The following is a 21648-nucleotide window of genomic DNA, read 5'->3' on the forward strand; positions in this document are numbered from 1 at the left end:
TTGCGCATCTTCATTTACTGTAATATAGTTCTGCAGCGCCTGCGGTGGTGAGTAATGGATCAATTAAGTCGTCGTAAAGTGAGTCGACCCACATGCACTGGTTAAATATATTTGGTTTCGGTTGAATAGGCTTTCGGGAAATGCAGATGATGCAACATGTCCGTCTGACAGGTTGCGTCCCGTACACAGCTTGTATTCATGTGTGGTACAGATTGGCCTATAAGCTGTCATCTTGCGGCAGAGCAACGTGTGAGGCCGACAACATGTTCTGTTGCTTTTCCCCTAGCCACCTTCAACTTCCTGAGGCACAGAACATTTTTGAAGGCAGGACTGAAAGAGGGCAGAGAAATGCAATTACTGGTAAATAGAGACTCCCTGCTACTGCAAATTTATCCAGGGTCCAGAAATTATTCCTCACAAGGCTGCTAGAGGTGTGTGTATGTGTGTGCTTGCCTGTGTGTGTTTGTGCGTGTCTCTCGCATGGTGTGAATCATTGTGGCGGTGCCATTAAAGCTTATCAGACTCCAGTGGAGCTGCCAAGCTGTGGTCAGCTCTCCACACCCCCCCCGCCCCCACCTCCAGGGTGTCTCTGAGTGGCTGTGACTGCCGGTTGTTGCCCACTCACGCACTCCCGCTGACCCTCGCTGGCTCTCGGGCAGAAAGGCAGAAAGGATTTGGCAGCTAGATCCTAGGAGCCTTTAAAGACAAGTCAGTCAAATTCAATTCTCCCAATTCACAGCTAACAACCGGTGGATATGGTGTCCACGCTGGTGGTTGTGTGATAATGGTGCCGGTATATTGTGTGCCACGTTCATCCGCCACCTTCTTTAACCTTGCGTCCGCTTTTACCAGCTATTGTTCCTATAAACTCCCTCACACTGCAGGTTTCCTCCAGGCCAAGCATCTGCTCCGAGTCACTACTTTTCTTCCTGACACTCACGACAGAATGACTTGTAATAACTTGTGGCAATTGTGACAACATTCGTCATCTCGGGAAATGTACACCGCGGACTACAATGTGCTTCTGTGACAGTTCATTCAAAGACAGAACAATAGTGTCGGGAATGAAACAGCAAAGAGGTGCGCGAGCTGGCAACAGATCCGGTGGTTATCAATGGATTAGCTGTTCTGCTTGAGTTTTTTTTTCCTTCTGAGGAATATTAATCAGCTTTCACTTTCCTTGTCTTGTGATTGATTAAAGCAGCCTCTTATTTTCCACATGCAACTGTTTAAATGGACGGCCCACCACCAAATCGAGGGTCTGTAGTGCTATTTACCCAGTTGCTGAGCTTTATATAATGGAACTAAATGACACTGGGTTTGATTTTTCTTGCAACAGCAACGTCTCTTTCCAGAAATGGAAATGACCCAGCTCCTCAAGAAAATCCTCAAGAAAACCGTAGCTTCTCGTAGGATTGTGTCTATCAGCGCGCAATAAAATAAATAATAAAAAATAAAGCGTTCATCCACCCATGATGAGAGGCAGCCTTGGGTTAGTTGCAGCAGCAGCACCCGCCGCTCCCGTCTCAGCTCTACCCCGGTGCAATTCTTTGTCTCTGTGCTGAAGCCTGTCATCATGGGTAGATGAGTACATAAAAATAGTTGCTCACAACCTGATCTGTGGATTTCCTCAGTAACTAGGTCATATATTCTGGAAACGGGCATTGATTTTGGGGTGCTCTTCCCGAATGCAGCTACTAATTCGTATGCACATTACTTTTCTGCACATTCACCTTGTCCACTAAGTACAAAAAAAAAAACCCAAAAAACTTTAATTTGTCTCGGTGCCACTGGTGCAGTAACTCATCAAGAACTCCCATCACAAAGCACTACTTTCTGTCACAGATGGTACAAGAGCAGCAGGCCCTCTGAAATACTGTAATGAGAAAGGATGATGCAGCACGTAAGATGACTAAGCAATCATATTACTTGCAAAAAAATTCACGGCAATTCCCTGAATACGAATCCTTTCCATATTCATTCCTGACCAACATCTGCTGCTAAACTGAAAAGCTAACTAGGATGTGGAGTAAGAAAATGTATTATCACATGTTTAAAGACACAACCGAGCGGAGTATATTTGTAAAACCGGATTTTCAATATAAAAATAATACATACGTCTTCAGGCTGTGTACAAACGCAGCAACCCAATGCAATTTATATTTAATCTTACCTGTAGCATCTCTTTACACATACAGGCGACAGGACTGTAATCACCAATGGTGGGGGGGCTTTGCACCCTCTTTGCAATCAGAGTGATGTGAGCTGAGCAGGAAGTGTGCATGCCCGCCCGTGCTAATGAAAACAGAAACGCGCCTGGTAATTCCTGAGTGTAGAAAAATGGTTTTGTTCAGGTGCAAAACAATCCTGGTTCCATCTGCTCTTGATAAATTTCACATCGATTTTTCCAGCGCAAATAATAAACAACTGCATGGAACGTGCAAAAGCCAATTTCTTCGAATAGACGCTCTGAATATTGTCCCATTATTGAGATAAAATATGGCCGAAATAACTACATTACGTGTCAGCGGCACTCGCGCACTCACAGTCAATATACAGGGAGATTGCTACACGCAGTATGCAACGTTTTATTCAGTAAACGACTTGCTTTATTTATTGTTTTAAAAGACACGTTCTCTTAAGACGACAAGGAGAGGGAATATTCTGATTTGAAGCAGATTTTTTACAAATCAAGACGGAAAAAAGTGTTATTATATTGTCTTTTTTTCACTTGCACTGTTTCCAGCATTATACCACAAGTTTAGTTTAATTGTTTTCTAACTAACTAAAACTCCTCTTTAAGATGACAGCCCTGATTTTACTCTCTCTGTAATCGCTAACATTTCTTACAAGTCACTCTGATTACTTTTCTCTGTAAGATCCTGTGCCAACCCCAAACAATGTAATCTGTTTAAAAAGTATTTGAAAAGACAAAACTACAGTAGAATCCCTCTTTTATTGCGAGACCTAGCATCCGAGAACCAAACCACCGCCCCTCTCTGACTGGAGAGTCAAAAAATGATGCGTCCCCCATGGCTCATCGCACAGACGCGTCAGATATCTGCCAAAAGTCTGCATGTGTACAAGATGTGCCCCATGCATTATTAATTTGTGAACACAATTGTGCGTTCAAGTGAGGTGTGCAAAAAAGTGAATCATTTGGCGCTCGTCCGGCAGCTGCAGCACAAAAGGTTACATTTACATTTTTGTACTTATCTTCAGATATTTTCCGTCGTAGCCAAAGCAGAAGCACGGCTCCACAGCGCAAGTTGTGATCATGATAAATAATTAATAACACAGTAAAATGAAGAAAAAGGAAAATACAGGCCCAGTGACATCAGGCCTGTTAATTTATACAGTGAGAAAAGCCCCGTAAATACCCCCAGTAAAATGCTCTTGTGACTTTTTTTGTTGTGATATTTACATAAGCTCAGGTTGTAACAATAAAAGGTTGTAATAAATCAAAACACATGACATTTGTGGCATTTTATTCTCTTAAATTCGGCCCTGATAAAAACAGGAAGTGTGGCAGAGGCGCATAATTAGATCAGAACAACCTTCCATCTGTCTGTCTCTGATCCTTCTGCTGTGTCTTTATAATATATTATACAGATCCACCAGGGTTCAGTCACTGCGATCAATACATTTAACGGCTAAACTGGCAAAATGTTAGTGCACATTCTGCAATATTATGCCAAAGACAAGGCCCCCCTCACGAGTCAGTTTTGACGAGCAGATGCGTAGCTGCTAATTTTTCATATTACCTTGACTGTCAGCATCAGGCCATACATGCCACACGTCACTGATGGGGTCATGCATTTTTCATAAGGTTGTACATGTATTTTAATGAGCAGGGCTGATGAGGTGTGCCACATCGGCATGGTGGACGGCCTTCACCACTCCCCCTCATTCACTATGCTCCTCACAACCTGTCAGTCAGCCACTCCAAGGCCTCCTCCCATCTGTCTCAAGTAGTATTCCCGAATATCAATCACACCAGAAACTTTGCATATTTTCGTGAGATAATTAAGAGGAGATTGCAACGTGGTGCAGACGATCAATCTGCAAATCAGTGGACCAGATTAAATCCAAATTCCGACTCAGTTTCGCAGATGGCAAACTAAACAGCCTAAACTGACAGAGATGCGTTTGGATGGCAAATCGGATACCCCCCTGCCGGGTGGAGGAGCCCATGTCAGTGCCTGTGTGTAATTTGGAATTAATGGGACGGTAAAACTTTTAATTCAAAATCCCAGCCTTGGGGACAAACACATTTGCATACAAATGAACACAATTTCCTGTTTGTTCGGTATGCAAATACAAAAGAAGGAACTTACAGAGGGGCTGCCAGAGTTGAACAAGCTCCCGCCCAAGTGGAGGATGCGCAGGCACCCGACCGAGCACTTCAAACACAGCTCTGTTTGAGATATCAGACTACAGCAGGGGTGAGCTGAGACCATCCTAAAGGACTGCTCAGTCTTGTGAAGCTCAGGGTAACCTTTCTCTCCTCATCTCATTTACACGTGAAAATAACAAGCGAGGTGAGCCTTCCCCCAAACACAAGAGGCAATTAAAGACTACTGATCTGAGGTGGAAGGAGAGTGAAAAGATGGCCGTCCCAGGGGCAGGGTGGGACTGAAGCGCTCGCAGTAAACGCTGGAATCATTTTACAGAGTAATTAACAAATTACACGTCTTTGGCAAACACTATGAAAAGTCATTTTTGCATTAATTCCAGGTTTTTCCATACAATAGACTGTGATACGCTTTTCTGAACAATAAAAAAAATTAAAAGGCATCTCATTCAGTGTTTTTTTTTTCCCAACAAAGGTTGAGGAATGCTTTGAATATCAATGACACTCAGGATATGAGTTCTGATAGGATTCAATTCATCACTGTAAACACTGAACAGACAGAAAAAGTGGGAACTTGTTTGCATCAACGTAAGTGACTGGCATGCTAGATGAGGAACAAACCCCGAGCTTGTTAAACTTGCCAGCCGCGGCGATCGGCTTGCCAGGTTGGATTTGGTTCAGACGCAAAGCGGTGCACTTAATGCCGCGGTGTTTGCATCGTGTAGGACGTGGCGGCGAACTGAGCCGGGCATCGCATATATACAGTTACACATCTGAATGACAGCCAGATTTGCTTTTTTTTTTTTTTTTTTTATTAGGGAAAGCTAGTCACGGAGCAGCAGTCACACACACACACACACATTACGCTAAATAGAAAGATTTGTAATTAAGACTGAGGTCGTGACTGAAACGACCCCAGACGCTGAGCTATGTTAAAAAACAACCCTTTTCCCAATGACTTCTCATTAGTAGGCTCTACAGCAGCTCCGCATGTACAATCCTCCCTTGGAACTCTGAAGGTGACACAGCAGTTACAGTGGACTTTGATGGGGCACTGGGGAGCGGTACTTCATATCACAGGACTGCTTCCTCTGCAGAGTAAAAGGTTTTCAACAATCAGCAGCTGCAGCCATTCGGGGGGGGGGGGGAGGTAAAAATCTTCCTGCTCCGCCAGGTAGAGATGTTTTTCTCGAGGATTTCCGCGCGGCCGCTGGCAGACACGCCAGTAAATGAAAGATTAACCCCTTACAGATCATTCCCTCCGGCCACAGATAGAATCCAATGTCTAAATCAGTAATTAATTGAGTGTTTGTATCAACACTCCTCGCACATCTTCAGGGGCGACTCAGAATCTCACAAACACTAAATAAGGGTTGCTGCAGAGAATCAAGAAACAGCTTTGAGACGCAGTCACCTTATTAAAAAATGAAAACCAAACCTATCTGCAGATATGTGGATGTGCTCAATTGACAGGTCAGATAGCATCAAGGTGCCTCCTCACCCACTAAGCCAATCTTCCCGCCTGGGGGTGGCGCCAATTCTGCCGGGCCTCCGGTTACCAGTGGCCTGATCACATTGCGTATTCACTCGCCGACTGCGGGGCTGATTAAATCTGTATTTAATTGGATCAGATCTAGTCGTGATGAAGCGCTCCCCCCGGCGTTTAACCCACAGTCCTCTGTCAAGTGAGAGGGGAAAAAAATACTGTGGGGGAATTAGGAGCGGGAAATGAATACCAATGATAGGCTGTGCTAATAGCCAGCGCAGGAGGAGTGGACCACACCTGCAGGGCTTTGCAGTGAAGAATCAGAGTTAGCAGCTTTTCTGACTGTGTGTGTGTGTGAAGCTCCATTACTCCTTGATTAGCTAGACATTGTGTTACGCACGACCCACAAAGACTTTTATGTTTTTTTTAGTTGATTAGCTGTTTTATAAAAACACATCGCTGATAACTCAACGGCATTCAGAAACTGTCCTCCAATCAAAACTTTAATCAATTTCTCATGATTACTCTGCGTGTATTTGAAAGAAAGAACTGGCAAATTTGCATAATTTCTCAATAGTCAATACAATTTTACAATTATTTCCTTATTGAGCATCTCCAATCAAGCCGAACAGTGCTGTGTATAAAATCACGAGTGTGTTGGTGTGCATGGAAGGAGTTTTACAGTGTATCTTGATATAAATCACAAGGCTTAAAGATGTATTAAGAAATGTCATTTGGGTTTGTGTGTTCAAGTGTTAGATGAGGTGTCTTACAGCACAGAAACACCTGTGATCTCAGATAAACTGCTCCGTGGGTTGTATCTGGATGCTGAAGTGGGGGAGCATGTCAGAGAATGAGCGTACACTGTCTTATGGTTTAATTCCGCCCTTTAGTTTGCGTACAGCGTACAGACGGCTGCATCATTTTGTCCAACTCTTTGCTTTCGAGACTTGTTTACATGAGCAGAGATGATTTTTTTACAGCGGCAGGCTAAGTTCACGAGAGAGAAGGGTTACACACACAGTAAAACTAGGCCCGTATTGGAGGCCATTAAACTGTATCACTTGACTGTTAAAACTTTATTGCCTTGCTAAAGGGCACCTTGGTGAGGGTGGAGTGTCTCTCTCTCTCTCTCTCTCTTTCTCTCTGTTTCAAGGACTCGCAGCTTGATATTTAATCCCTTCTGCTGAACTATTCTGGAAAATTACATTCGAAGACGCCACCACCACCACCACCAAAAGATTTCATTTATGGTAAAAAAACAAGGTACAACTCAAGATATGCCAGAGATATGATGACCTTAATTATGTGTTTGTATGCAAATAACAGCTGCTTTGTGTATCCTATGTTAGTTTGGAGCGTTTGTTTTGCATATTTTCAGAAAATTATCACTACGTGTCCACAAGGTACAATTTGCACATTATAGGGGCAGTATGAAAAATATGAAAAGCGAGAGATTTTGAATAAAAGCTAACGCTAACGTCTGCAATAACCCTGACTGGTACAATAGAATAGGATTAAATAGCTGATTCCTGTTTTTAGACGTTGTCATGGAAACCTGCAAAAGTAAATGGAAATAAGTTTAAAGTTATTATGTCTGTGCAAGGCAGTACACAGAGCAGGGGTGGTGCCAATGGAGTATTTAGTCTACCGTTCATCAGACGCCTGAGCTGGTTAAACTATTTTGTCAAGCACTGAAGTACTGAGATCAATAATACAGTACATGAACAATATGGACGTTCTACTTGGTTCTCTGTTGTTCCCACTACCAGACTCTGACTGGTACATGCTAGTACTCACTGGCACTGAATGTCCTGATTACATATATATCCTGAGATGGGATAAGGTGACGCATTCAGTATTTCTTAGTGACTGGCTTGGGTGTTGTTCATTGTGAGTTTCCCTTGTTTGTGGGGCAAGGCAACAAAAGAAAGGACAATTCTTGGTGAATTAATAAACTGTCACATATAGTAGCAAAGAAGGGAAGACCCAAATGCAGTACACTAAGGCGAGGCAGGAGCAGGCGACAAAATGACTTTAATAAAAACTACAAAAACTTCAAGGAAAAAAACAAAAAAAGGTAAAAGCACAGAGGAAATATGAGAGACGGCTTCAGAGGGCTAAGAGAACAGAGCTAGCTAAAGAGGGCTAAGAGAACAGATGTAGCTAAAGAGGGCTAAGACAACAGCGCTAGCTAAAGAGGGCTAAGACAACAGCGCTAGCTAAAGAGGGGTAAGAGGACAGAGTTAGCTAAAGAGAGGTAAGAGAACAGAGTTAGCTAAAGAGGGCCAAGAGAAAAGGGCTAGCTAAAGAGAGGTAAGAGAACAGAGGTAGCTAAAGAGAAGTCAGAGAACAGCGCTACCTAAACTGGGGTAACAGAGCAGACTGTTCGCACAGTGAACAAAGGGAAAGGCAGGGCTATATATACCTGGGCAGAGGGGCTAACGAGACACAGGTGAGGGGCGGAGCACACAAGGAGACACCAATCCAACAATCAAAGGGGGGAAACACAGGAAGTAAAACACGGCGAGAAACACCAAGGAAAGCCGAACAGGGTCACAGAAAACATTCAAAATTCAAAACCATGATATAAACAGGGTTTCTATTATTTATGATGCAAAATTTACTTTATTTATATTTTAAGTTTAGGGAACAAGTCACTATTAAGCAAAAAAGAATAATTTTCAGAAGCTTAAATTACCCTCTCCCTCACTCTGACACCGTTAAGTCTCACTTTGAAAATGTAACCAAAACCTTAATAACTACAGTAACCTGTGCTGTGTGTTTAACTTGGCTCATAAATTATACATATGATGAAAGATTGCTGATGAACTATATAATGAAGAGGAGGTGGGGGGACAAGAGAAAGCAGGGTTTTTTTTTTGCTGACGAAGAGCAGTTTATTTTTTTATTTATTTATTTAGTATAGTAGAAAAACTTCGCACACATAGCACGGCGGAGGAATCCTAATGTCCCTGGCATTTTTGAAACTGCTGTTATCTTCTTGGCACTGCACATTAGCTGGAGATATTGCTTCCCTGGCACTAATTTACCCCTATACAGCAGGCGCTGGAGGTTAGAATCAAAACTTAATGGAACCTCTAATTTCCCCAAAAGTTCATTCCCGTTAGGAAAATTAAAGGCTGCTAATTAGGGATTACAACCTGGTTTATGAATTACAAATGCAGAGGCGGGAGCTGTGGGAAATTTCTGCGACAATTTATGAAAGTACAGCTTTTCTTTAAGCAGACATAATAACAACACAGCTTTAAGTTCCACTTTACATTACTCCAGATCAAATGGCAAGAGGATTTAGATTATTTAAAATGTCTCCCTTTTTTCAGTCACAACCACCACAGTGTTTTTTTTAAAGGGAGTCAGGGCTCTCGGGAAATAAACCTCTTGATATTAGAACAATTTCCACTGGGAGAATCCATCTTCTGCGGCCACAGAAGGTGTCACGCTCGCTTTTCCCATCATACACAACAACCTCAGGCTGTGTGTGTTATTCCCTTCACTATATCATTTAACTCTTAACAATGTCCTCTGTTGTTGCTCTCCCTGCCGCCCTTGCTTTCGCCTATACTCTGAGTCTTTTTTCGTTCCCTGCGCGAGGAACACCGTATTCATTTTCCCTCTTGCCTCCTCTTCGCAGGTCTGCTCCTGGGCCCTGTCACTGGCTGTCACCTGTGACAAAGGCTTCCACGAAAGACAGCGTGTCTCTTCCGTGCGTCATGCGTGTGAATGAACATCGGTATCACGCGTGTATACACACACATACACAAACAAGCACACACCTGCAGCTCACTCTTTCTGCTGTAGTTCCCAACGCTGACAGGTGCTGGGAGGGAATTCAGAGCCCTGGCACAGCGGTAGCTCTCCGCTGAAAAAATGGTGAGTTTGTTTGAGTATGTGCATATAATACTGAAGAAAGTGACACAGAGGGAATTAGCAGGGCCGGTGTTGCAGGCCACACCTCTACCTCCAGGCAGGCTGCTCTTGCTAATGAGAGAGGGACAAACAAGTCATCACTAATAAGCATGTTGTATCAAGCCACACAAAATCTCTTCAATGTTGTTAGACAAGCAGAGGTATATGTGCTGTGACCGTGTTAGGATTTCCTGGTTATCGTTTCTCATCACTTGTTGTTTTGGCAATTAGGTTTCCTCCTGGTAAAATATCCAGATACAGGTCATCTCACTGATGCAAATGCCTATTTTTCTGCTTTTTTTCCAGTGCCTCCAAGCTGCTTGTTCCGATGCATGAGCACCAGAATAAAGGTTGAGGTCTTTAAAGATACTCCACTTCCTGACACACCATTAATATTCTCTCTACAGACTCTTTGCCTCTTCTACATACGAATATCCCCTTCCCCCTCCTCTTTGCCTATCCCCACTTCCACTCTCTGCCTCTCCATATCTCTGAACTGCTTTATATCTCCCTCCCACATCTCCTTTTTTTTTTTTGCATTTCCCTCCCCCAGCCTCACTTTCTTCCCCTTCCTTTTTTTTTGTCATAACTTTTTTCTACCTCTTCCTCCTGGGAAGTGGCACAGAATCCCTTTAAGTGCTGCAAAAGCAGATCTATTTATCATAACAATCTATCTCATACTGAACGTATGCTGACTTTATTCTATACTGAAAGACACACATTCACACACAAATGCTGCAGAGAAAATGAGCTTCTCTCGTGTGAGACTACACACCGTGCTAGAAAGACAAATGCATGTGCAGTGAGTATTTCTGAATCAACATACTACCTAGCATACCCCTCTTGCAATTGCTATAAATGAAAGGGAGGTAAATGGGCGGCAGTGCCCACTCTCCTCCCACGCACAGCAATGCGGTTGAGCGAAAGCAGCCTTCTGGGACTTCCCATTGACTCCACACAAGGTGAGAACGGAGCAGGAACAGAAGGCTGGGCGAAAACACTTCAAGCTGCACGGCAGGAAGACGGAGAGGGGCTGCTGCTCTCTGAGGCGAAAGGCGACCAACAGCAAAGAAGCACAGGCGAGACTGACCAAAAGAGACAGAGAGGGCCAAGACGAGGCGACAGAATCATTACTCTGCTTTCAAAGGCAATCAATCAAACAAGCATGTCGGTATGCACACACGCATGCACGCACAACAACCCAGACAGACAATGAGACATGAAAACACCTTAAATGCCACCTAAGAGCAGCCAGACAAACACTGAGTGAGAGTGCACAGCAGGACATTGATATTCTACCCACCCACACACAGCATGGTGAGGAGTTGGGCTTGTCTCTGTGTGTTTCCCAGTTTGGGAAATGCTAGTCTAGACAGAGTCCCATGCAGCATTACACAGGTTGTTATGCCATCAGAAAACATAATTTTCTTACATATACTCTACACACAAAGTACACGTTGTGTAAGAGATGTGGCTTTAATGCTATTAGTCATGAGTGCACCACTCACAGATGCCTTTCTGCACATAGCCCAAAGCTACTGAAAATCAGCTGAACCAACCAAGTAAATAACTTAACAAACAAGGCATTGCAGCAGATAGGTACACAGCCAGAGGAGACTTTACACAGTTTAATCAGGGGAGGATATTGAACAGGTAGAGTACTGACTCTGCTGTACATTCCCTCAATAATCTAGTCATTAATAGTGATAACAAGCAGGGCACCACCCCTTCTCAGCCCTCCACAAATCCCTCTCCCAATTGTTACAAATGCAAATAATGGATGCGCTGTGGCGCAGCTTCTTTGACCACACAGTTCAGACGAGAGAAGGCAACGGGGGGAAGACCGGTTGTTCGTTATCAGTCACGTATTGTCCATAGAAATCAATGGGTGAGAACACCAGGAAGGGAAATAATGCACGTGTGTGAGTAGAGAGACATGATTATGCATCTGCCGTAGCTCATGTATTAACCATAACTGAATTTACACATCAAGGCAGCAAATGAATTCCGAATAGATTTTTGATGCAGACCAATGCGAGACCTGATTAAATGATGAGGTTAAGGATACGGAAGCATAGATGGAAAGAAAGGAGTGTGGTACTACTGAGTTATATTCTGATCTACTGACTTTGCATAACGTACTGAATTACATAAGAGTTTAAAGCAAAACCACTGAAAAATATCACAGGCTTCTTTTGCACCATTTGCCCTAATAATAGATACAGATACACTGATCAGGCACAACATCATGACTTATTCCTAGTATTGTGTAGGTCTCCCATGTGCCTCCAAAACAGGTCTGACTCAACAGAGAATGGGTATGGGCCTTGTGAGGATGTCCTGTGGTGACACACCAAGCCAAGGGTGGGACGTGTGCTGGTGTCGGTCCGGGGGGTTATCAGTGAGCCTAGATTTTGAGGCTTCACCGGTGGCACTAGTGGGACCCCTGTAGGAGGCATTTCAGCAGATTCAACACCTTAAATAACGGAGGGCTCTTCTCATTTTACACCTTCATCTAATCTGAACATTTGAATACACACATATTTTCACAACAACATGATCCTCTAGGATAAATAAACTGTAGACCAAGTGATGATGCGTGATTCAGGAGAGGCCAGATCTGTGTGACGGTTTTTTGGCTCTTCCTTGCCTTTGAGCTAGCTGTTCAGGTTTCTACAAATCTAGACTGTTGCCACCTGATGGTATGAAAAGTTATTTTATTTCATGCTGCACGTATGTGCCAGTTAGCCTTCGACTATAGTCTGTGTGGTGTGTCTTCTGCAGGGCTTTATATATAATATATATATGAGATACATATACAGGTCTTAAAAAAATAAAAGTGCTATGTAGTCATTTACTCTCACTTTTCTAGACAGACATATTTTGCATGGCAATATTTTATACACACACACCAACAGTCCAGTATCAGTCTTTTATTATATAAACTGCAAATATTAATTGAACCCTTTAGTACAACAAGGATAAAATCAATGCCTCCACTAAGTGCTTCTATTTTGGCGAGGTCAGCAGAGGTGATGGTCAGCGTGAAGGAGGAAGAAGGTAAAACAAAGATGGAGTCATGGGAGACAGAAATCAGACTTAAGGAGTGTCCTATGAAGCAGAAGGCTCACATTACATTGCTATTTGCGGTTACAATAAGGTACTTAATTGCAATGCTATCGTATATATTGTATAGTATTGCAACAATATTGTATCGTGATGCATCTGGAGATTCTCACCCTACCTCACCAGGCAGGATACTTTAACTCTAATGTTAAATCTGAACACGTCCTGACATAATAACTTACATTTTTTCCAGTTGGCAGCTTCCTGTCCAATTCTTTACATCACATTTTCAAGCTTTAAAGACTTTGCTATGGTATTTGTAATAGAACAGTTTCGCTCGAAGATGCACTGATTTAAATGTTAACTTTAATAACTTAAGAAGGATAAATTAAGCCACTGGATGTGGTGGCGGCTGCTGCTGCTGCTGCTGCTGAGGGGTCAAATTACTTTTTGTCATTCTGGATGCACAGAGCATAAGAAAGAGATATCAATTTTCCTCAAATATTCTTCTTTCGGAGATGACGTCTGCCAAACGGTCTCAGACCTTTAGATAATTACGACTTCAATAGGAAAAATCTCAATTATGACAGAATATGTAATTATTGCGCTGCCCGTATCCGAAATTGCCCTCACATGAAAGGAAAGCTGGAGCCGTATCATTCGCTAAGCCGTGAGGACAGTTTCCGCTTCTTGTAACACCGCTGTTGTTAAGCACCCAAGAGCATTAGAGGAAAGACCTGTCACGGCTCAAGACCTGAAGGGAATGAACAGAGAACAAGATATGACAGAGCACAAACCTGTGTCCTCTCTCGATGCCTTTTTTATGAAGGGACGCTGATAACTTTGAGGGCACCAGTAGGTGCAAAATACCAACTCAATTGCCATAGCTCAGAGGAGGCCTTCTGCTCCAATAAAAAAACAAATCATTTTGACCAGCTGCTGTGGCTGCCACATTGTTTTCCGGGCCATGTAGCGTAACAAGACCCATTTCCCAAATAATCAAACACCAGCCAGTGACCATCCACCTATCAGAAGCTTTGATCTTTTTCCTACATGGCAGCCATTTTCATCATAGCGGCGATGTAATTTCCCAGTGGGTGACAGGCACCACGACGCCGACTCCCAGTGTAATGTACTGTGGAGCTAGCATTTAGAAGCTGGAAGGCCTCCTTTGTAGAAAGCATTTGCATTCAAATCATTGAGTCTGAAATTGGTTCTACCTGTCTGGGATCAGCACTATCTCCTGTGGGTTCCCACTGCCAGTTAAGTGCAGTTTTTATACCCTTGGAGTGGAGGAATGCTAATGGATTTTGATGGCATACGAAGGGCCTAACCATGGTTTTCTTTGGGCTCCTCTGGAGAAAGTCCCACCCCCTCGATCACGCGGGGTACCTCTTAGATGAGTCCAATGGCACCTTCCCATCAGAGCCCGTGAACAGGTTATAATGGCCCACTAAACTTGGCAATTCCTCATAATAATGAAGCTCAGAAGGCTTGGAGTGCCTCGGACCTCTGGAGGAACCGGAGGGTCTGAAGAGGTGGAAACGCCAAGATGGGAGAGCTTATTGTGACAGAGTGATAATCAGAGTTTTCACAATCTCCATTTGGCTCGTATCTATTAAACTCCAGGTTGATTAAGTGCCCCCTCCTGGGGCTTTTTCCAGTGCCCCCACCCACCTTTTAATTTAACAGCACTATTAAGTCAAATTAATGTTTACCAATCTCAGCAGCCTAGAACTAATATGAAAACATTTGTGCTATTTTTCTTAGTCTTTGCAGTTATTTTCACACAAGTTTGTTAAGATTTTTTATCGTCACATCTCAAATAGCATTTCTGATGGCCTATACTTCTTTATTATTACTATTTTTTATTAAGCTTGCTTTAAAATGAGGTGCATAAACTGAAGTTTTCACCTAGTATTCTGGTCTCATGGAAGACTATCTCATTCAAACACGTTTTTAATACTATAGGGGAATCGCATTTTGTTAAGGCAGAGATTTCATTCAAAGCACACACATGCCCGGCCTCATGCTTTGGTGTTTTTCTTCTTACATTTTCCTTCTCTGAAGCTGCTGCTTCTGCTGCACATATACCAAGACCTTGTTGAGTGCAGACATAGTTAAGGGCTCCGAGGAGCACGAACCCCGGAGCAGTGACTGACAAGCCCGTAATAATCAATTCTCAAGCATGCTGTTCCAAGGCAATACTTGATGTGAGCTTCCCTTGAGCTGAGCTGCGAATCCTTAATGGCAATTTACTGACACCGCGAAATCAAATTAAAAATGCATTTGGAAATTGATCACCTGATGCACCCAGATTGATTGCTACTCAGAAAGAAACCTGGTTGTGTTTTTGTTCGGTCGAGGTCCATTCACCTTCCCATATGATATAAATGTATTGATCCGCACACCCACTCTTGGATCCATACACACCATTAAATATCCTCTCAGTGGTTCTCCATCCATTTCTGTGACTCATGGCTGATTTCAGGGAGCTAAAAATGGCTAGCACACAGCTTAGCAGGCCGGGAGGCTTTAACAAACCACTACAGACGTATGTTTTAATGAAGCTTGGTGCTGCCATTTAAAAGTGCTACTCATCAATCTAAACTCTTGAAAGTCACGACCAGAAAAAAAAATATATAAAAGACATAAATATTCGCCAGCAACTTGAACTGTTGGAAAGAGGAATACTTCATTTGAGACGGAATACATGATTAATTCAAAACTGCAAAACTGAAAGGTCAATTTGCACTTTTCACACACACTGGCTCTCATTTAACACAACTGCAGCCCGGGAAAAAAAAACGGCACACTATCTAACGCTTGTGCGGACAATGGAAGAACAAATTGAATGCCGGTGAATAAGATGCATTCGTATGCAAAATCGCCAGGACAGCCAAGTGACGGAGCTGCAGGTGTAATCAGGTAGCAAATCTGCTTGTCTCCCGTACGCTCTCCGAGTGCGCCATGTTGTGGCGGGAGCTATTGTTTCTGAGCACTGGTCCACATGAATGACCCGGCCTGTGTCCACATTAGCACGGATCAGCTCCTGTGGGTGTCATCTCCTCAGAAAACTGCAGCTACAGCACGTTCAGCCAAATAACCCAACTTCCATATCCAGTAAAGCTTCCGCTCTCTGTCACCCTTCTTGACTTTAAGCCAACTCAATCAATCTTTCCCTGCTTTTTTTTTATTCTTGTAAAGCACTGCTATACCTTACACCTTTCCAGCAGGTTCTCCATTACACACACCTCTTTCCACCATATTCTTTGCACTTTGCATCTTTCTCTCGCTCTCCATCTACATTCTGAATTCTCGTCATCCATCACTCGACATATTTCTCTGTTTACCACATTTCTCAGTAATGATCACATCTACTGCAACTACAAAGTTGCCCCTGCAGGGCGCCAGGTTCTCCTCTGCCCTACGGGGAACAGCCTCCAACTCTAGCCGGGTTTGCACGCCCACACACACACCGACCTGCCGGTTAATGAGCCTGTTGAGTAAGACGGCACCTCAGCCTAGCATTGATCACCAGGCCCCCGTTCCTCGAATTCTCTGGGAAGTTATTTGTCAAGGTGATAATTTATTTTGTAGCACCAGATATAGTGTGCCGGGAATTCTGTTGTTTTTTGTTTTTTTTTCATATGGTCTAGGGGCTTGACAGACACCATTTCAGGTCCAAATCAGGGTCACAGTGTGCAGCATATAACACAGGGAGCCGTAAATCACTGAGGATCAGCCGCAAACAGCGAAAGAACACTTTCAACTTGCTGAGCAGGCAGGGGAATGGCGATTTAGCAGAGGGTGTGTGGCACACTTTCAAACTCAATTCCCTGCGATTCCCTCCGACCGACTTTCTGCTGTGGTGTTCTGCTAAGTTATAAGCGTTAGTAGAGACACCGTGTGACTGTGAAGGAAGGAGTGGGAGATAGAATGAAAGCTGCAATGCTGTTTTCACCATGCTGACATGGGGTCCCCAATTACGGAGATTCGCCCTGCGTAACCAGTGAGGCCAAACACCTGATGGGAGGAGGTGGCAGGAGCACGGGACGCTGCTTGTGGGTATGCGAGACTACCGCAGTGCACCGCTGATCCTGCGCGCTCTCAAGATGTTCCACATCTCCCCCCTCTAATTGGCAGATGGCCTCAGATGCGAGATGATTTAATGGCCTGCGTGTGTGTTTTTTCCTGCCTCAGTCAGCCATTAGCAGGGACATCTGTAACGAGTTGGCCAGGCACACCGCTGAGAGCGGAAGCTGAGACCAACAATTTCTAATGGTTGGTAGTACGGTCGTGACGGACTTGGGCGGTAATCAAAGCACTCCACGGTGTTTCTTTGGGTCACGATAATCGAGATATCTTGTTTCAAATTGTCTGAGGTAAAAGAAGAGGCCCAGATAAATCGGCTGGTGTTGTTTACCTCAGAAAAGCCGCAACCAATCAAACAGCACTGTGTTCCTGGGTATCAACTTTGTGGCAATCCACTTTTGACTTTCAGTACACCAGAGCCAGACGTTTATAGCTGAGCGTTATCATAAAAGGCAATTTTCATGGCTTTGGCACAAACAGCTTGGCTTCCAAGTGATCCCATTTCTTGCAGCTGTGCCGTAACCATCTGTGCTAAATGCTGCGCTCAAGGGTGGCTCAAACATTAAGGCATCAACCAGCGTTTGGCCCTTAAGGCCTCTGGTTTCTGGCTTTTCGTCGCTGCCTTCATTTCATACTGCTTCCCCCTGAGCCTGTCTCTATAACGAGGGCTGGACAAGGGAATGAGCTGTTGAACAAGCAAGGCCTTCAGCCAGTTCACGATGCACGTAGACAGAGCGGTGGAGAAGTGGCTCCAAGCCTAAGGCCTTCAGAGCTTGATGACCATCAGTATTCCTGCCATAGCCTCTGAGGATTTGTCTGCTACCTGCAAACTGGGTCAGTTTTTGCATTATTTTAGAGATTTTTATCTCAGAGAGGAGAAAGGAGAAGTTTTGCACACGCAGGCATGTAGACCCACACCTGCACTTTGTCTCCCTCTGCTTCCCTCCCTCTCTGCCTTCTCTCACACCCGGCCTATTCTGAATTCATTAATACCAGCACATATTTGTCACTTTAACACATAAATGTCAATTTAAAGCCACCAAATGTGCTAACGCCATAATGAATAACTTCACTGAGCAACCATACCCATGCTGTGAAAATCATTTTAGACAAAGCGCACGCTGAAACACTAATTAAAATTGATAGATAGGACTAATACTGATTACGACGCTCAAAAACCTGTGCACTTTTACGGCACTTAAATGCAACTAAAGTCTCAGTTAATACGCCCCTTCTCTATTCATGTCGCACTGATGGGATTAACTGCAGCCATAAATCTAAAAGAGTTCTGAATGTGACTCTGACATTCACACATTAACATTTATGAGGAGGTGTCAGCGCTGCAGCCCCACGTTCCCAGTTTCCGCCAGGTTTTAAAGCCATTTATTTCCACTGTTTGCCTTTTGGAAACCTTCAAATATTTGAATCCAGCCCACATTCGCACGCTTTCAAATAACTTTCGTACAATTTCTAATTCTAATCATCCGCTGCGTGTGTGCCCTCGGCTGAGAGCCTGGGAGGTGAGCGAGGGACCAGGAGCAGATGGGGGGGCGGTAATGAGATGCAGAAAAAAAAAAAAAAAGAGAATTGAGGGGGACAGGCTGGGTGGTGAGACACAGTGGAAAAATAGGAGAAGGGAGAAAATAACCAAGTATGAGATAGAGAGAGGCGATAGGAGAGACTTGCATCTCGGGTGAATACAAATGGACAGAGGATGAACACAGATAGAGGAGGGGAAGGAGGCGTGGAGGAGGGGGGCAAAGGGGGAGGCTGTGTGAGGAGAAGAGATAAAAGAATGTGAGAAAGATGGATTCACTGTTGGTTAATGAGAAGACAAAGGCAGCAGAATCCACATCGATCTCTGCCCCACAGCAAGCTGGCTTTATACAGGTAGAGAGAGAGACAGGGGAGCCTGAGGGAGCTTACCGGAGGTAAGCAACCTCACTGCTGCCGGAGGAATCAGGGTCCAAGAAGAGGCAAAGATGTGTGCATTTGTGTGTGTGTGGCACATGAATGTATGTTAGTGTGTGCATGGCGAGCATACTCATTTACAGTGAGAGTACACGCTGATTTATGGAAGTTTGTTAATCATGTATTGATGCAGCATGAGGACAAGGAAGATAGACAGACAACACACAACTGACGTGGAGGTAAATGAAGGGATTGCGGCTTAAATGAGAGGCAGTGGATGGACTAAATGTGAAAGACAAATCAAATATTTATACAGCAAGCACTCTGCATGCATGGTGAACAGAAGGAGCAGAAACAGTTTCCCTGTGGAGCTCTGCTGTATTACGGTACTCAGACTGATTAAACGACTGGATAACACAGACTAAACTGAGGCTCAACATTATCTGGGAGCTGACAGGAAACAGTTGTCCTGTCTCAGGGTTAGAAAGCATACCTGGCTTATTATTAACGCCGCATTGTTGTGTGTGCTTTTAATGCCGAGAACCTAAGAGACACGTCGCTGCAGAAGATGACCACTGCCTTGTAAACAAGTTATTAGCACAGGTGCGCACCGAGGGACGCGCACGGGGCTGCGCTACGGATGCAGAAAGCCACTTACTGTATGTTCGAGCTGTTCCAGTACACCGCATGCCGGTTGCTGGCTCTCGAAAGGTGCAGGTTTGAGAGCACCAGCGTGATGAGGCTGAGAGAAAACGTTGCGAGAGCCATAATCCCTCCGGTGCTCGTCCAGCCCTGGTTCCCCCTTCTTCCTTCTGCGTCCCCGCTCCTTCTGTCCCGGGCGTCGTTCACAACATCCCGGCGGTCATAAAACGCGTTTTCAAGTTCCCAGTTGCCTCAACAGCGGCTCGGATGAGATGGACTTCTGAGTGGTTACGTGTTCTTCAACTCAAATTCCATTGCGTCAAGACCCATTTGGGAATCTTTTACTTGTGCCAAATCTGTTAGGACTTCTCTCTCGCACCGGCTGCGCACTCTCAAATCACTCCTTCGTTAGAGAGGAACACTGCAGGTGTTTGAAAGGCATTCGTTTCTAACAGCTGAGGGTTGGGGTTTATTGTTCTTTACACAGCCTTTAAAGTCGCATCCAGTCAGCCGCGGGATCTCTGGCGCAAGGTTTGAGCACCTGCCGCTTCTCCAATCATCATCATCAGCATCAGCACCAGCACCAGCAGCAGCAGCAGCCACACGCTGCTCATTCAGCGCTTCACACCCGCCCTCTGATGGCCGAGATGCGCTCACATGTCCATCTATTCCGCGGCCCCGCCCCCTCAAAACGTGCACTCCGTGTGCGTGTTTCCTTAAACTGTGCAGAGAAAAATGAAATTAGAATAAGTCGTGACCAGTTTTTGTCTGCAATCGTTGCAGGATGGTTAAATGTTATTTAAAAGTGTGAGGCTGAGGATTGCAGTGAAGGCTTTGTTTAAAGTAAAGGGGAGATTTCAGCAGCCAGTTTAGTTAATGGACATCCATCTCAGAGACCATAAAAGCCTGTGCCGTGCTGGCGCCACACCTTAATTACTAATTAGGTCAGAGCCAATCAGTCACTGCTGCACCCAGCGGCCCTCCTGCCTTATTGTGCGTGCCACTGGCAAATAATCACTAACCTTGGGTGCTTAACATTTGAACAATTCATTTGTTAATTTCCACATTTTGCCGTCTCTTAATGGCTGCCATGTGTTAACTTAATTACAGTGTACATGTTATTTTGCTCTAATGTTGTCCAAGTAAATTGCCTGTTTCAGTAGCCATTATGAGATCTGTAGGAAACAATTATTTGCGTCCAGCCAGCCGGCCAGCTAACAAATATGACTTGGAAACGCGTGTGCCACAGCAGTTGTTGCTGTAAGCGAGCTCCTTGAAATACTTAAGTGATTCTATATTTTTCTGTTATTTTGAGACCACACTCAACCCCTACAGGCCGGCAACATAACCCACTCGGAGGCAAAACGCTCTCCATGAGTCACTCAGCAATAAAAGATATTAAAAAATACAACACGGGTCACAGTTTTAAAGTTCCACTGCTGTGGGTTTTTTTTTTGTTTTATCTGTAAGCATACACCAACCAGCCACAACATTATGACCACTGACAGGAGAAGTGAATAACATTGACCATCTTGTGACAATTCAGTATTCTGCTGGGAAACTTTTGGACCTGGCATTCATTCATGTGGATGTTACTTAGACATGTAGCACCCACCTAGACCAGACCAGGCACCCCCACCCCATAGCGATCACACTACTTGTGAAACATGAAGAACAGCACAAGGTGTTGACTTGGCCTCCAAATTCACTATATCCCAAATTGATCAAGTATCTGTGGGATGATCCACAGAAGCCCCTCTCTTCAACCCATAGGACCTAAAGCCCACCCACTAACAACATCATTCTGTTGCCAGACACCACAGGACACCCTCAGAAGGCCCATGTCCATCCTCTGATGAGTCCCAACTGTTTTGGAGGCACAAGGGAGACCTGCACAATATTAGGAAGGTGTTCATAATGTTGTGCCTGATCGGTGCAGGTTATATTCAGGGTTTACTTTGGGATTAAGCTGGAAGAATAGGCCGTAACACTAAACACCTCTCTGGCTGCGAAATGACTCATTATCACATATTGAATCATTATCATAGTTAATTATGAGCACACTGTTTGAATTTCTGTCAACAACCAAAAAAAAAAGGTGCTTGATTCATAAATGGGTGATAAAATAATGGTGTCCCAGAGCGGCGTCTTATGTATCAGGTTC

At 44.2% G+C, this 21648-nt stretch overlaps 1 protein-coding gene across 1 annotated transcript in view; it reads right to left on the reverse strand.

The window, feature by feature from the left end:
* The window catches only part of efna3a (ephrin-A3a), a gene marked incomplete at its 3' end in the record, with an annotated part of 54172 nt that extends 34446 nt beyond the window's left edge, over positions 1 to 19726 (reverse strand). Inside the window, exon 1 of the mRNA XM_084563641.1 lies at positions 19501 to 19726. Coding sequence (XP_084419767.1) covers positions 19501 to 19610 — 110 coding nt within the window. The 5' untranslated portion in view covers positions 19611 to 19726. The remainder of the gene's footprint in view (positions 1 to 19500) is intronic.
* Between the last annotated feature and the right edge of the window lie 1922 nt (positions 19727 to 21648).

The sequence above is a fragment of the Chelon labrosus genome (genome assembly GCF_963514085.1).
Source record: "Chelon labrosus genome assembly, chromosome: 16".
Classification (NCBI taxonomy): domain Eukaryota; kingdom Metazoa; phylum Chordata; class Actinopteri; order Mugiliformes; family Mugilidae; genus Chelon; species Chelon labrosus.